The 17,194-nt window shown below is 33.1% G+C and overlaps 3 protein-coding genes across 3 annotated transcripts; 2 read left to right on the top strand and 1 right to left on the bottom strand.

Moving 5' to 3' along the window:
* The first annotated feature begins 1,836 nt into the window (after positions 1–1,836).
* Positions 1,837–7,106, top strand: LOC111697207 (uncharacterized). Its single transcript, XM_023467114.1, has 4 exons — positions 1,837–1,967; positions 3,379–3,497; positions 6,407–6,499; positions 7,001–7,106. The coding sequence occupies exons 2-4, from the start codon at positions 3,379–3,381 to the stop codon at positions 7,089–7,091; spliced, it is 303 nt and encodes a 100-aa protein (XP_023322882.1). The 5' UTR covers positions 1,837–1,967; the 3' UTR covers positions 7,092–7,106.
* A 422-nt stretch (positions 7,107–7,528) lies between these two features.
* On the top strand, positions 7,529–11,914 carry LOC111697205 (mucin-5AC). The gene is made up of 4 exons (XM_023467111.1): positions 7,529–7,727; positions 8,478–9,817; positions 9,913–10,969; positions 11,731–11,914. Exons 2-4 carry the CDS (start codon positions 9,106–9,108, stop codon positions 11,834–11,836), a joined length of 1,875 nt encoding a protein of 624 aa, XP_023322879.1. The 5' UTR covers positions 7,529–7,727; positions 8,478–9,105; the 3' UTR covers positions 11,837–11,914.
* An 18-nt stretch (positions 11,915–11,932) lies between these two features.
* Positions 11,933–15,898, bottom strand: LOC111697206 (glycerol 2-dehydrogenase (NADP(+))). The gene is made up of 4 exons (XM_023467112.1): positions 15,893–15,898; positions 15,188–15,402; positions 14,080–14,210; positions 11,933–12,910 (listed from the first exon to the last, which is right to left on the bottom strand). Exons 2-4 carry the CDS (start codon positions 15,394–15,396, stop codon positions 12,177–12,179), a joined length of 1,074 nt encoding a protein of 357 aa, XP_023322880.1. The 5' UTR covers positions 15,397–15,402; positions 15,893–15,898; the 3' UTR covers positions 11,933–12,176.
* Between the last annotated feature and the right edge of the window lie 1,296 nt (positions 15,899–17,194).

Genomic DNA, 17,194 nt, shown 5'->3' with positions numbered 1-17,194 from the left:
ATCGTTTGTAAATTGAAATGATCATTGGTCAATTATGAAACCAGCCCATTTCATAATTTGGTTTTCTTTTAACATTAATTTTAGATTTTATGATCAGCAATTATTTAAAAGAAGTACAAAAGAGTATCCGGAAATATTGTAAAGAATCGATAGATATTCTTTGATGAGAAAAATATTTAAGTAAGAATATTTGAGTATGGTCTGGACTACTACAAATATTAACAATTACTTCATAATGGCGGAGTTTTCATCTTATTTATTGTCCATATTGTGTTGTTCAATACCGGGATTATATGCTTATTCAAGTTTAAAGTATTAATGGATAGACTGAGGTTTTTTTCAGGGGTCTTCAAATCTGGGGGGGGGGGGGGATTCAACGATTTCCCTGAAAGGGACTGTAAGCGTTATTTCAAGTAACCCTCCATGCAAAGATAATAATGCCCGATTTACATTAGTACCCTAGAAACCTTAATCTGATTAAAAATATATAACTCAAAAAGTTATTAAGTTTTATAATTTCTCCATTACTTCCAATAAGCAAGAAATGCGCAAGTAACTTTCGAAGAGGAACCGCAAAAAAAAGTTTAAAGACTCAAAATCATGCATATATATTTTATACTTTTCTTCTTCTCAAATACTTTATATATATTTTATACTTGATCAGACTAAACTTTAAAGGGTACCGTTGTGAATCGGGTGTTGCCATCCTGTGAATGTGAATCTTTAAATGGAAGGTCACTTAAAATTATGCTTACAGTCCCTTTAAGGGAAACTGTATGAAATCTCCAAAACCACTTGAAATATTCTGGAATATTTGAAAAAGTTAAAGTAGTAAAGTTCAACTGTAACAAATTTTCTTTTTTATTGTTTTTCTTTAAAAAATCACCACCCCTACCCCTTTCATAATTTCACTTTTTACGCCCCTGGTTTTTAATCCTAAAAATCAGGTACTAAAGGAGCGTGTGTTCACTAGTTTCGAATTTACAACGGTGATTAAATCTAACTTAATTATAAGTCTACTTCCGTGTGTCTCTGCGTGGTTACATATTCTGTCATGTTCTGGACACTATCTGCAGATTATCTCAGAGTATATTTTTTATGTAATTAAAATTGTCCCAAATATCCGGAAATTTTTTAACATTTTGTTTCCGGCTCATATCCCATAATAAGGAAAATATGGACGCTTTTCCTTATCTACAGTTGAACACAGTACAGAGATGAAATAATTCTTGAGAAGGTCAACAGGTCTGGTTTTGGATCCGTTTATGCAGAAGGACAAATCCGAAATCCGGTGTCATGCGTCAGTTCATCATTTTTAGCTCTTTCTAATGTTTAATAATGTTTTATTGATTAGAAAAACACGTTAAAAATTATTAATATCTCGAATATATATTAATTATTTTGCATGAAATTAAATGCGACATTTAAGAGGAAGAAACTTTTTATGCGTTTTCCTCCATTGATAATACATTTTAGAACTAACTTCGGATCTTATTATGAATTACTTAATATTTTTTAACATTGTGTTGAAATGGTTCAAAGGTTAAAGGGTAGATGAACTGATATTCGAATTCTTTTTTGAAGGGACAAGATCCTAAGAATTAGAAATTTAAAAAAAAATATGTTTTTGCAATTTTAAACTTGACGTCATGATTAATCAAGGAGTTAAGTTTTTGCCACAAACTAAAATGTTCTAATCCCTATCTTTGCACTCTGAAGGTGTAAACCTTTGATAATTTAAACTTAAATCATTATGGTCCACGACATGGTTGCAACGATATAGGGGTTCGAAAACCAGTATTCGTGGTAGGATTCAATTCTTTTTATAGGTTTAAATATTTTTCAGATTAAGACGCAAAAGGGATAAAGGTGACCCGGAGTCAAAAGAGTCCTAGGTCAAAGTAGTATCTGGAGTAAATGAATCCATCCCCTGAGTTCCTGCACAGCTTGGAGTCGCAAATATAATTGTAAGTAATTATTGTTTGTCAAGAATTAGATAATTACCTACTTAATATAATTCATTAAAGTAATTTATATTGTAAACCCTTTTCATTTAACGTTAAAGTTAATAATTTCTCAATTTAAAAATTCAAGATAAAAAATCTGTCAAAAGAAAATCAAGAAGTTAAGTGTAGTTATATGCTAGAGGGGGGGGGGGTATTTTTGTGTACAACCTAAAAGATTTTCACTCTCCCAATTATATTCATAAGAACTTTTGATCAAATGTCAATTAATAATTTTATATTGAAAAAATATTAAGGGTTTATTTTTTGCATAAAATTATATATATATAAAAAAATCCCCCCACCCCCTACCTGGAAGGGGGGAGTAGGGGGAACGGGATGGGGGGTGTACCGGTACGTAATTGATATTTAATATTTCTCAATATTCATTGATCTGAATATTAAATATATATATATATATATGAAGGAAGGAAGGAAGTATATTGTGCTTGAACAATATGAATTAACCAGGCCAGATTGCCTTAAAGCCTATACACAGTACACACGCTATATACACAGGCCTTCTTGTGTGCTTAATACAATTAATACTTGGTGCATTTTCCCATGTACATTGTACACAGTATTCAACAGTTTAAAATCAAATATGCATTTAAATAAAACTAATTAAAAAATATATTCAGGTTTTCATTGTATATTCTGCTTGTCATGCAAATTGCATATATTCTATTCATCTTGTTTAAATGGTTTAAGGATCGACGAAAAGAATGTTTTTCATTTCTAAAAAGTGCTGAATTACAGGGAGAAAAATTAACTTTAAAAAATTGATTTTCTTTTACTGTATTTAAGTTAATAATTGGATGAGAATGGTTTTGAATAATGTCACATACAGTGGTCTCCAAAGTTAAGTGGAATAAAAAACGTTCTAAATCTTTATTTCAGTTCAGTGCGTATATTTTCCGTGTTTGGGGTTATAAAATATTTCAGTTAATATTTTTGACTCAACCCATATATTTGTTTTCTATAAAGTGTATATGATCTCAAAAAATAACTAAATTAAAAAATAAAATATCATAATATAATCAGTCTTATTAGATCTTTAATTTCTCTTACAGCCAGAGCTGTGAATTTTAAAATGACGAAATGCATTAAAACCATACCATCATATATAAGTTTTTATCGAAGCATACTTAAGAATAATAAAGCTTTGATTTACCAGGAACCGAATTCAATGAATTTGAGCTAGGCCGCTGAACTACTAACGTCGATTCAAGTAATTATCTTAGTTCTGGAGTATAGTTATCATCTATAGGACATAAAAAATCCTGAATCCTGATTCGATACCTAGCTCGAATTATTAAATTCGGTCCCAGGGTTCAATAAATGGAAGCTCTCTATCATGTAAATCTATTTGTAGATGAAGACGGGACTAGTCCTGAGTTTCCTCCAGTGTATTCTATACCTGGAGAAGGTTCAAGCTCAGTTTGAGGTTCTCAGTCATATTTGTAAATATGGAACATACTCTAATGGACACAGGTAGGACTTTCTGGAACTATACACAGTCTCAGGATCAGACTGAAAATTGGATTTAAAATCCAAAGCACAGGTTTATTTTGGGAAAAAAAAATAATATTTTAATTATTGGCATATTTTCATTAAACTAATCATAGGATTTGAAATCAGTATGAAGACGACTTAGGGTATTAATACAGAACTAGATAAACAGTATACATCTAGTGATAGGCAAAAAAGTTTTAAGGTTATTAGACTTTGAAAAGGTTCTACAAAATTTTGAGAAGTTTTACAAATTTCAATTTGTTTATTTAAAAAAATCCTTGCAATATACAAAATATTAACCCTGAGAGAAGATATATGGTTATATATCCTCTTAGCATAAACATTTTGCATAGTTTAATAAATGCAAGCTATTACAGAATACAGTTTTAGTTTTGAAATATTGATGCTTCACAGGTTTTGTGTCCAAAAACCTTAAAAGTTCTTTTTTCAAATCGAAGAAGTTATTGCAATTTACTATATACAGAAGCTTTTTTCTTCTTATTTTTTCACAAACCCAAAATGAAATCTAAATCCGGAGAATTAAGATTATATGGTTCGGACCATTTTTGGTAGAACTCTTAGAGCAATCCTAGAATCAATTACTGTTGTCATTAAACACCTTTTAAGATAAAAACAATTTATTGGACGAATCTTCTTCTGAAAGAGCTTGCATCAATCTTTGCACAGATGCTAATTTTATTCAATGCAAATTTCAACTGTGCAGATAAGGATGAAAACCCGAATAGAATAATTTTACTCTTGCCGGGCCTCACCATAGACAACATAGACTGCCTTTTTTGATGAAGCTTTAGTCTGCGCAGTCCATGTTGTTCTTGTCTTGCTTATTTCAATCAAGAACTCTAAGTAGAATGTTTTTGATTTATATATCGCCAATCTCTGCATAATGAACTCTGTATTTGGTTGTGTAAAAAAATTAGCTCCCTTGTCTCTTGTCCAGTAGCTATAAACTTGGTGATAAAACTGTGTGATACTGAATGTNTGGGTTATTCTATTTATTTATTTAATTCCCTCCAACTAGGCTGTTTTATCAAGCATATACAGGGTGTCCCACGAAACATGACAGTAGAAACACGAATTGAAGGTCGTGTTTGAACTTTGAAATAGTTTGCTGCATTTATTCGTGAATCAAATTTGTGAAGTAAATAAGTTGATAATCACAAAATACCTCTATTTTAGACATTTCCTAAATGTGGTGTGTCTTTTTTGTGCTTTCAATATTAACGGAGATATGAAAAATTTCGTTAAGATTTCGACAATATTGGTTTTATTTTATAAAATTGGTTATTGTTTCAAGTATCATACATGTGAAAGTATAAGTTGACGACTAAATGTGACAAATAAATTCAAAGTTCTATGACAACTTTCACATCGTCTTGCTACTGTCATGTTTCGTGGGACACCCTACCCTGTACATATGCTAAACTGAAATTTATTGGCTCGTTATATTTTTGATAAAATCTTCTAACGGACAGAACTGTTGTAACCATTATTCAGATTCTGAAATTTAAAATTTTTCTTTCTCTTTAATTTTATAAAATATCAGATCTCAGCCTGTAATGTTGTTAATCGTTTTGGATCGTTTTGGATCGTTTTTATAAAAAAAAGTTATAAAACTTCAAAAATTTTAAAACTGTATTATGTGAAAGTTTGCTTTTATCAACTGTTGGCCATTTTGAATCGTTCCCAAATTTTCGAGGATTTTTCTGTTTCCTTTTGCACATCTTCCAAAATGATAAATGTCGACATTTTTTCTGGGCCAAAAAATTTTAAACGTTTCATAAACGTCAGTTACAATAAAAATTTGGGCCTGATCGATTATGCCGATTTTACGTTTATAGATGTAGATTAGGAATATTAAAAAGTTCGTAATTTTTCTTCACATTTTAGGAAAAAAAAATCTGAATAAAATTTGAAAAGATTTTAAGTTAAAGATCTCTAAAGTTTTCTTCTGACATAGTGATGTAGTTTTAGAATTCTTTGTAAACCATATCTACACCATAGCTCCATACCTGGATACCTATTCAGAGCTTAAACCTGCTTATCTGTTGCATATACAAGAAAGGGTTGAGAATGAATCGACATTGTGTCAAACTCATCTTTAAATTATTCAACAGATGTTCATTGCACAGGGAGCTAAGAATAGTAATGAAAGGATAGATTTCCAAAAACAGTATTGAAAGATCTAATAAAAAATTGTTGTTTCCTTGTAAATCGCCGTAAATGACCATGCAATATTGGATGGGGCATTATGCATAGATTTACAATGGACTTTAAAATTCACAGAAGTTGTTGATTTTTAAATCATTTAAAATTATTTCTTTGCTGAGCATACCGTTCAAACCTTTTTTTACAATATGTGAAAATAAATTCAATTTAAACTGAATACGTGTCACAGCTATAGTGTGCATTCTTAAAGTAATAAAATAGAGCAACCTTCCCTGACTATCTATCTATCTCAATATATACTAACCTGGAATAGTAAGGTCAGTGTTCTTGTAAAGAAAGAAGGATGAGTGGTCCAGAAGGACTACGAGAGGACGGTTCTAACAAATCTTTTGAGCATTACTACATACAGGGTTACCCACAAAGAATGAGACTTCAGAGACGACTGTACAGAGTTCATTTAGTCATTTTTTCCACATTCTTGGTTCATTTCAATTGTAAACTTTTTTCTTTCTATTCAAAATAATTTAATTAGTTATTTAAAATACTATATGCGAGCAGAAAACAAAATTCAGTTATCAGAATACATTAAAAGTTTTATTTCTCGTGTTTTTATGAGTAGCCGGTAGCCCTAATAAACGCTAAGAAATTGGCATGCCCTGCATTACTCTTTACAGAAAAAAACTCGTAATATATTTTTTTAGAGAAAGGATGGAGTGCTGGGCTGCCATCAGTTTTTGTAAAAGAGATCTAGACAGAGGACCAATTAATCCTGGAAGAATACCTAGAGATTTCAGGCCTTTCNCCCCCCCCCCCCCGGTTATGACAGACTGGTCTCTTCTGGTTTTAATAATATCAATTGCTTGAATTGCGTCCATAATATGTAAAAATTATAAATCATCTTTAAATCTTTTTCAAACACGTTTTTAAAACTCGAAATTCTTACAAAATGCTAAAATATCGTGGTAATGATTCTTCAAGGGCCTGGGGTTTAAAACAAGACGTATCCTTCAAAATACCAGATTTGTTCTGAGATATACTGCACTGTATAGCTAGCAGGCTTCACCTTCATTATTCAAACATGTTTATTTTAACCCTGAAATAATCTTCCTCAAATCAAACCTGAAACACGATTGATTGATTGATTGATCTTTGTTACAGAACTTTTTTTTTCAGTGTAACACATTAAATGAGTTATTTAGTAAAATCAATTTAATTGAAACAAAATTAGGAAAAATTGAAAACGTTTTTTGTCTGTTTTATTGAAAAAGATTTACAACTATTGTTTGAAAGTACAGAGAGTTCCCTGTACTAGAGTACAGACAAGAGTTAAGAACATGTTCCTACAACAATGGATTTCAGTACAATTGTGTAGAAAAGGGACAATGATAAAAAACCCCTAAAAGCAAAATAAAATTGAAAATACCCCCCCCCCCCTTAGCCCTATTGAGATATTTGATGAAACGAAGCCAAGTTTTACAACGTGTACTGATTAAAATGTAAGCGTAATTTATAGTCACCCTCCATGCAAAGATAGCATTGCTCGATTCACAACGGTACCCTTGAAAGCTTTGTCTGATCAAGTATGAATGAGACATCAATGTTTAGAATTTTAAAAACTGATTTATTTCGATTGCGGGTTCTTTACAAAAGTGATTTGCGCATTTCTACTGCAGGAAAACATAAATAAAACGTAAATGAATTATCATTATGAAACACGTCTAAACCTAGAATAACGACAATATCTTCCACATTATTAATAAGATAAAGGTTTCAAGGTTACAATTGTGAACCGGGCATTGTCATCATTAAGAAGGTTTAACCCCCCCTTTTTAACAGTTTCCAATCTCAACAAGGAAACCAAAACCCGACCAATTTTAACAGTTTCCAATCTCAACAAGGCAACCAAAACCCAGCTAGTTTCTCCTCTCAGCCGAAACCCCAGAAACCTTTAAGTTTCGCATCTCAGAGTAACCTGCCATCATCGACATTTATCAACTTCGCTCCTCAACCTTCAAACGAAGGGTAAGTCTTTAAAAGCATAAAACCAATATTTTGTATTTAACTAGTATCTTTTATTAATGTTGGGTTTAAAAAATGAATTGGTAACTTTTTTCAATTCTTTACAATGCATTATGTTGAATGAACCAAAAGAAATCTTAAAGATTAATGTTTTTTAAATATTAAAGATTTTCAAGATATTTAAATTCTCAACTATTCATATTTTAAAGGAATTGAGTCTTTGTCACAAACTCTGATTGCCTAAACCCTATATTTTTGCAACCCAATGTCGTAGACCTTTAATATTTCAAACTGTGATTTCTGTTAGATCAAATAGTCTAAGCTTGAAATATCAAAAGTTTGCACCATCATGTTACAAAGATAAAGAGATTCAAAAATTTGAGTTTGTGGCAAATACTCAATTCCTTAAGAGATTAAATGGACTGTAAGCTAAGAATATCTTTAAGTGTAGTTAGTAATGCTCAATTTACAACCGTACCCTTGAAACCTCAAAAATGTGGGAGATAACTTATTTTTTTTGACACAAAAAGTGTTTATTTCTGTCTTTCTCTATTGTTTCTTATAAGAAAGACATGCAAAAGCCACTCTTGCAGAGAACCCATGAATGAACAACAAACACATATCTAATTCATACTGGATCTGGCAAACCTTTTAAGGGGAAACATTGTAAATCGGGCATCGCCATCTTTTCATGGAGGGTTACTTGAAATTATGCGTATAGTCCCTTTAACTTGATACTGTTTGTCTGTGCAGAGTTGAGACTGGCAGCGAGAATACTGAACCTGAAAGAGTTCTTCCAAACTTCTGCAAGTTTATTGATTGCAGAGTAAACGGTCTGCAGAACAATATTTGCTGTAAAGGTGTTGAAGGAGCTGTGATACTACAAACAACAACAACAACATCAACAACAACGTCAACTACAACTACTACAACAACTACAACCTCAACTACTACCACAACCTCTACAACAACAACAGAGCCAAGTACCACAACAAGTTTGACTCCCAACTACTCTGAACTTGCTGATGAACCCGTGAGTGAGGTCGGACGAACTGTTCCTCTCAATGCTCTGAACCCCAACTCTAATGAGAATACAGTATCCGGGGTAAGCTACTATTATGACGAGGAGGCTTCAGGAGATTATTATTATTATTATGAAACAGCTCCTGCTGATCAGTTTTCAGTTGGATCTCCAGTAGTAGAGATTGCTAAACCTCAAGATACTATTGCAGATCAAGAGTATCCTGAGTACCCTGAGCAGGTCCCATCACTACCTCAACAAGAGGTTGTTAAACCTGAGGTTTCAATCCTTGAGCAACCCGAGATTGAATCTATTGCTGAATTAGAACTTGATTCTGTTGATTATCAAGAACCAGATTTAATGCCCCAATTAGAGCTCGACTTTCATCCTGAGATAATTACACAAGATGAGCTGGAACTAACTTCACTACCCTCAGTAGAAGCAACAACACAGCTCTCTCTAGAAGCAACAACAAAGCAATTTTTAGAAGCAACAACACAGCAATTTCTAGAAGCAACAACACAGCAATTACTAGAAGCAACAACACAGCCCTCACTAGAAGCAACAACACTCCCCTCACTAGAAGTAACAACACTCCCCTCACTAGAATCAACAACACAACCCTCCATAGAGGCAACAACAAATCCCTCAATAGAAGCAACTACACAACCCTCACAAGAAGCAACAACACAGCCCTCAATTGAGGTAACAACTCTACCTTCACTAGATTCAACAGCGGAAACTGAACCTGAAAATACTTCACAACCTGAGCTTGGCACCACAACAATCCAAAAACAGGAAACTGCTACAGAACCTTTACTAGAATCGACCACATCCCTTGAGCAGGGTCCAACAACACAGTTTGTGATAGAGGAGATGACCACACTTGACCTGGAGTTAACTACGGAATCTGAACCAAAGGTGGTCATATCTACTAGAGTTGGACCAAATTTGGCCCTGGAACAGGATAGATCCCAGGCCGGAGCAGGTTTTAATATCCTGGAGTTTGAAGATCAAGGAGGAAAACCTAAACCTTTGGATTACGAATACGAGGTTTTAACATCATTATTAGGTCAGTAAACTTTGAAAACCTGTTAAACTTAAATGATACTTTTTATATTTCTCTTAATTACCTGATCTCCCTTCCTTCATATGTTTATGTTTTAGATGATAGATTTACTGATACAGAACAAGATCAAGTCCAAACTGGGCAAGAACAGAATAAGGAAAATAGTAAGGATAGAGTTGTCATAAATTCAATTGTTGACTTCCCTCCACTGAACAACTTTGCTCCCATATCATTGGAGGAAATAGAACCTTTGGAAGACAATGAAAACGAAAAGGATTTAGAAAATACTAATGATCTTGATATTCTTGAAACTACTCCTGCAACACAAGTTCTTGACAACCTGAAAACACAAGTCCTAGAGATTGAAGAAATAAGAACAACTTCTAAGGCGTCTGTAACAGAGGACTCTTTAGAGGGCGAGGTAAGTACTGATCTATCAATATCTGGAGAAGACTCAGATGTAGAGATCACAACTCAAATTCAGGAGACAGTCCCTGTTTCCACTTCTATCCCATTCATTGTTTATCCTGCAACAGTGCCTGCTTCTACAACCACAACAACGACAACAACAACGACAACAACTACGACGACAACTACTACATCAACAACGACAACAACCACGACGACAACAACAACCACAACATCAACAACAACAATAACCACGTCGACAACAGAAGAGCCTACAACGGTGACAGAAGCTTTAACAGAAACTACAACAACTACAACAGAATCCACAACAACCACAACAGAATTACCAACCACCTCCACAGAACCAACAACCACTACAATTGAAGCCAAAATTACTACTACAGAAGATGTTCCAACTACAACAGAATCAAATATCTTGAAAGATTTAACTGAACTTGAGTCAACACCAGAAACAACAGAAGAATTAATAACCAAATCTAACGAAGTTGTGGTAACGAACACTGAAGCTGGTGAATCCACAACAGAGGAAACTACAACCACAACAACAACTACTACAACAACAACAGAAACAACGACAAGAAGAAGTAGATTAAAGTTTCGAGGTCGACCTTTCCGAACTTTTACAACCTCAACCCAACCTCCGGTCACACCGGAGCCAACCAGAAGAACATCCTTTGTTCCTTTCTCTGCAACAGAATCTTCTAAATCTGAGGAAGAGTCCTCAAGGTAAGATATTCAGGATGAACTTTTTTTTAAATAACAGCTTTCTATATTTTCTAAAAATTGCTTTTCAAACAAAATTAACGTTTGTAAACTATATTTAGTCCAAGAATTTGTTGAAATTGTCATCATTATATTAAATAATCCTTCAAATACAAAGTGCTAATAACAATCTGCAACAGTAACCATACCTCAATGTTTTTTTGTTTTGTTTGGCGTTTATAAAGAAAGTGGTTCACTTTCAAAGAAACTGTAGGCAAAACTTTAGAATTCTACAGTGAAATAACAAACCAAAAACATATTTCAAGGGTACTATTGTGTAATATTGTAATAATAAATTTAACTATGATGAATGAGAGAAAAGCAGATAATTTTATTTTTTTTTATCAGTGCTTAGGATCCATTTAATTTTGATGCAGATTCGGATCCAGGCCATTTATTTAAGATTTACTGAATTTTTTTTAACAAAAAATAATTTTCAAATTTTTTGTTTTATTTTTTTTCGCTTGTTTTTATCCTAAAACTTGATGAACAATTCAGAAATGAGGAAATTTTTATAATCTCTATTTTTTCAAAAGTTCAGATTTGGGGTTTAGGAGTAAAAAAGTTTTTTTTGGCAGTTATTGGTTAATATTTTACCCCTTGGATCCGGATCCGTGGATGCGCATATTTTTGCGGATCCAGATCCAGGAAGCAAAATCTTGCGGATCCAATGGATCCGGATCCTAAGCACTGTTTTTTATAAAGTTAATTATTTTATTTTTCAGTCCTGAAGAATCTCGGTCTAACAATGGCATTAACGTCTCTACTGAAGATAGAAGACTTATTCTGAAAAAATTATTCGGTTCCAGACGCCGTCCTCCGTTTTCATAATATAATCAACCTTGTACAAATATATTTAGTGTACATATATGTGTATGTACAAATTAAAAATACATGACTTAATAACGATTGCTTAAAAAAGAACAATTAGAGTAAAAATTTTATTGTAAATAAATAACATGAAAAGTTTGTATAAAAGAAGTATTACATGAAAGTTGGAATTATTTTGTGACGATCTTTATCAGAAAAAATATATTTATTGTACAAAAAATTTTTAAAGCTCTTACATTAAAAAGTAATAACAATTACTTCAAGGGTTTTGGCTAGGTTCAAAGATAACAAGAAATTAATTGTGTACTTTTAAGCTGAAGGTATGAGTTTAAACATAAACTTAGTAAAAGTCTGGGTCATGCTCCCTGAGCCAGCCCACCATAGTATTCTGACCCGGAGCACCTTGATCCAATCCGTCCAGAAGATCCATCTGATTCGAGCTCAACTTAAACCCCCAGATATCCAGGTTGGTTTTCTGTCTCTTTTCATTTACACTTTTGGGAAGAACTGAGCATCCGTGTTGTACACTCCAACGGAGAAGAACCTGAGCAGGAGTTACTCCTAGTTCGGAGGAAACCTTAAGTACGGTTTGGTCTGACATAAGGTTGATAGTTCCGGCTCCTAGGCTTGCATACGCCTGGAATACAATATTTTCCTCTTTACAATAATTACGAATATCTCGAGATATCAAATACGGATGACACTCATTTTGTAACAATGCAGGCCGAGGAATCTTTTCCAAGTCGCAAAAAGCGACAAGATCTTTCATCTGTCGTAGGCTGAAGTTGCATACGCCAAGCGCTCTGACAGGCCCAGACGGAGACACATGTTTACTCATGTATTTGTAGGTTTCTAATCTCAACTCTGGAGTCCAATTCTCGGGAACCCTTTTCTTTTCATTTCCAGGGATCAGCTGTTTAGGCCGATCCATCCCCATCCTTACTGGTGGATAATTAAGATGGCGACCAGGTCCTGGCCAGTGCATCAGCCATATATCAATATACGCTGTACCAAGTCTTTTCAGGGATTTTCTCAACTCTGCATCACACAATGGTTTACCATTTTTTCCAGCTCCTGCATATAGGAAAATTATTATGAATGACAATTTAACAGTTTGTTTAAAGGCTATGTAAGGTAGTTGATCTGAGTATGCAGTGTTGAGGAAAACTTCTTTCGGATTCATTTGAGACATATTACACTTTTTAAAGATCTGTAAATCCTGAGTTTGAGCGCAAATTCGACGTTCAAAACTCCTACTTTGGGGGTGGATACGTTTTCAGAATCAGTTTTTATTAAATTATTTAATAATGACGACATAATATGTAAAAAAATTCTTCATTAAACTAATTAGTTGTTTAGGAACAGGTTGAGAAAATAAAAATTAATCTTTTCATCGAAAATAAGTAATATTGTTCAATTATTTGTTTCCATTTTTTCATAATTCTGGTTTCTCATTATTCAAAGATTTTCCGCAGATTTTCTAGAATTATTATTGAAAAGACGACATTTGAAGAATTTGAAGAAATCTGCGAATAAATTCAAAGAAAACAAGAAATTCAATATAATGATGAAAACAAAATAATTGATTCTAGCATAGATTTATTGACAAATTTCCTTTGAGAAATATGTTCGTAACCATCTAATTAAATTACTGAATGAATTTTACTTTATTTTTCGTCGTCGTTATTTAATAATTTAAAAATCCCGATTCTGAAAACGTATCCACCCCCAAAGTAGGAGTTTTGAACGTCGAATTTGCGCTCAAACTCAGGATTTACAGATCTTTAAAAAGTGTAATATGTCTCAAATGAATCCGAAAGAAGTTTTCCACAACACTGTATACTCAGTTCAACTACCATACATAGCCGGTCACTCCCTTTAATGAGACTGCAAAGCGCAATTTGAAATGACCCTCCATGAAAATATAACAGTACCCGAATGCCCAATACGCTTGAAACCTTGATCTGATAACAATGTGGAAGACAGCGCCGTTTCTAACCCAAAAAGAGTTTTTAACTCTGTGAATTTCTCCACAGTTTCTAATAAGCTAGAAATGCGAGAGTCACTTTTGCAAAGAAAACACAAGTGAAAATAAACAGTTTAAAGAAACAAAAACATACGTATATAATTCATTCTTGATCAGAATCAGCTTATAAGAGTACTGTTGTAAATCGGGGATTACCATCTTTGCATGGAGGGTCGCTTGAAATTACGCTTACAGTCCATTCAAGAAAAAAAAATACCAGTGAAACTTCTCCAGAGTTTGGTTTGGATAAAGAGGCTGCTGCGACTTATCCCACTCTCCTTGATGGCCTCCCCAACCTCCTTCTCGTTGTCGTATACGGAGGCCGTATCCACTCCTCTGTATCCCTTCCTAAAGTATGAACTTGAAAACAGTGCTTATAGGATCCATTTCATGTTGATGCGGTTCAGGATCCTTGATCCGGTTTAGAAAAAATGAACCCGTATCAGGATTCAAGCCATGAACATTTCCTTAAGAGTTCCTGAGTATTTAAACAGATCAATACTTCATATTTTTTCTTACTTTTTTTGTCGAAACTTAATGAACCATTCAGAGATTATGAAGTTTTAATAATCGCTCATTAGCAAACAGTTAAAAAATTATGTTTGAGAGCAAGAAGTAAATTTTTAGCAGGTCTTAGTTGGTGTTTTGATTCGTATCCGGGGATCCACATATTTTTGCAGATCAGGATCCAGGAAGCAAAATGTTGTGGCTATCCCTAAGCACTGTTTGAAGATAGCTCAAAGGTGCTGTAGACGTAATTTCAAGTGAGCCAATATTTCTAAGGGGGTATTGCCCAATTCTCAACAGCCCCTTTAAATCTTAGTTTGTGAAAAATGCTGAAGATTAATTTGTTTTTATGATAATTGCAAATTTTTTAATTGTGGTTTCTTTATTAAAATGACTTGTGAATTTTTGCAGTAAAAACTAAAAAGAGTATTGTTAGAATTCAATTTTTCAAATGGAAAAAGACGATATCTTCCTAATAGTTGCTCAGATAAGGTAGAAAAGGTATGGTTGTTAGTCGTGCATACAATTTTGAAATCTAATTTACGGTTTCTTTACACTTATTTAAATTTAGACATGAACTTAAATGGTTAAAAGTAAATATATAAAATAATAAATATTGACTATAATATAATTTATATGGGTATGGCTGCCGGAAAGGGTATATATTTTCCGGATTTCTGGCTTTTTTTACTTATAATGCATCTTTAACAAATCTTATTTTTTTGCTACATTTCTTGTTAGTTTTCAGAAACTCTATTCTTAAGATCTCGCATATCTTAAAAGTGTACTATATAATCGAATAAGAACAAAGAACAAACCTTAATGCAGAAAGTACTGATTTTTTGCATTCTTCCTTCTTCATTTTATATGTTCCAAACTGTACTTGGGGAATCTTAGCTCCTGTACTCAGTACAAGATCAGGGTACACACTGAGTACATCAGTCTTCGGTTTCTTCTCGAGTTGACCAGCAGTTAGGTCGGGGTCAGTTATAGGCCGCTTCAGTTCCTTCAGATCAACCTCTGGCATTTTTATCTAAGAACATAATTTTTTAATTATTAACTAATATTCGAATATTCTCGAAAAAGAACAAATTTTATTATTTATTTTTGTTTACAATTGCGGGTCTGTCCTAGTGGGGGGGGCAAAAATCGTTCTCTAGGAAATGATCACAGTTGTAATTGTTACAATACTGAACATCATTATTGTAATAATTACAGTTTTGTTTGATATATTTAATGATGTTTTAAGTTTAACTCATTTCTATATATATATACTTGAATTTTTCGGTTCAAGATCACAACGAACCAGGCCACCCTGTATACGCTCCAATTATTAACTATTTTAATGTTATCCTGGCCAGAAAATGTTACTGTTTCTTTTTTTGTTTACAACTGAGGGCTGCGGCGCGGCGGTCTAAATTTACTATTCCACTTCCAGTACCCATGATATTTACTATACAGACAGCTGTTTCTAAAGTGTACACAATTCGTTCTCTGTAACCTCATATTTATAATCTCGAAACCTCTTGTAGAAAAATAATGATAATTATCAAGGAGAATGAATAGAAGGAGGGGCGATAGGGTTTCCACTTTCCGTACACTTTGCTGTGACGTTTTTGGACTGCTGAAGAACTAGTTTTTGCGTAACAACAATAACAAAGGCAGCCGATCTAATGTAAACAAACATGAGTTAGTGTACGGTGAATCAGATGTTTGTTTATCATTTGTGTTATTGTTACAATCTTTATTATTGTTGTCACGCAACATACATGGGTATTTTTGAAACTGGTTTGTTTTCCCGAATTCAAATCAAATCACAGAATCTAAAAATATCGCTAATTGACCACTTTAAAGCATAAAAACACATTTTTTGAGTACGGAAAAGAATCAGATAGAGAAAAAACTATTTTTAACCATAGCTCGACCAATTTTTAAAATTTTTTTTGAACTCTTTGATTTTTTTGAACTCCGACTATCACGCAAAATTTGTTGCTATACCCATTTCAAAATGCGTTTGAAAATTTGATTTTCACTTATTCTTGTGATTTTTTTTACAATGTTTATCTTTTAACCTAATCTGAGGTCGAGCCACTTTATGTAAAAAATGCATTTTTATAATATGCCTTTAAATTCCAAGAATAACACAATTTTGCTTCTTTAAAATGATTTCTGGAAAATTGCACACCCCTAAATGATAATATTTGATAAAAAAGATTTTTTTCTAAAATGAGATATATTCGACCTAATTTACTTGCTATCCTTTTATATGTAAAACAAAAAATTTGAACGTGGAAATATTTTTACATACCCACGAAACATGACAGTTGATGAATTGAATAGTATATAAAACGTCTTCTTCCAGATTTTTTTAAAGCTATTTGATACCAAAGAGAATAATAAAAAGTTATCACATGGCAGTCATATTATATAGAAATTTATTTCAAAGTCCCTGGGCACTGCCAAAATCATGATGTAAGTGCGATTAAACGGCTGGAGTAACTATGATTAACCTGTACAACGTCGGGCAAATCAGCTATAGTGATTTAAAAAGCTGTTAAATTAGTATAAAAATACTGCAAGTAAAATTATTGGAAAATATAAGTCCGTAAAGCAACTTTTACTGCATGGACTGGTCGGCCTGGTCGACCCATAGCTACTAATTTTTCAACAATTTACTCAATACTGACGCTTTAAAAATTGTGGCGATTAATTCCAGATTCAATTTATATTAAGGCTATACTCCCTTTTCATTTTGGCTAACTGAAATTACTTTAATTATTTACCATGTAAATCTAAAGATGGTCATTTCATGTTGATGCGGTTCA

The sequence above is a fragment of the Eurytemora carolleeae genome, unplaced genomic scaffold (assembly GCF_000591075.1).
Source record: "Eurytemora carolleeae unplaced genomic scaffold, Eaff_2.0 scaffold139, whole genome shotgun sequence".
Taxonomy (NCBI): Eukaryota; Metazoa; Arthropoda; class Copepoda; order Calanoida; family Temoridae; genus Eurytemora; species Eurytemora carolleeae.
Note: the sequence above shows the minus strand (reverse complement) of the source record. Positions and strands in the feature narration are given on the sequence as shown.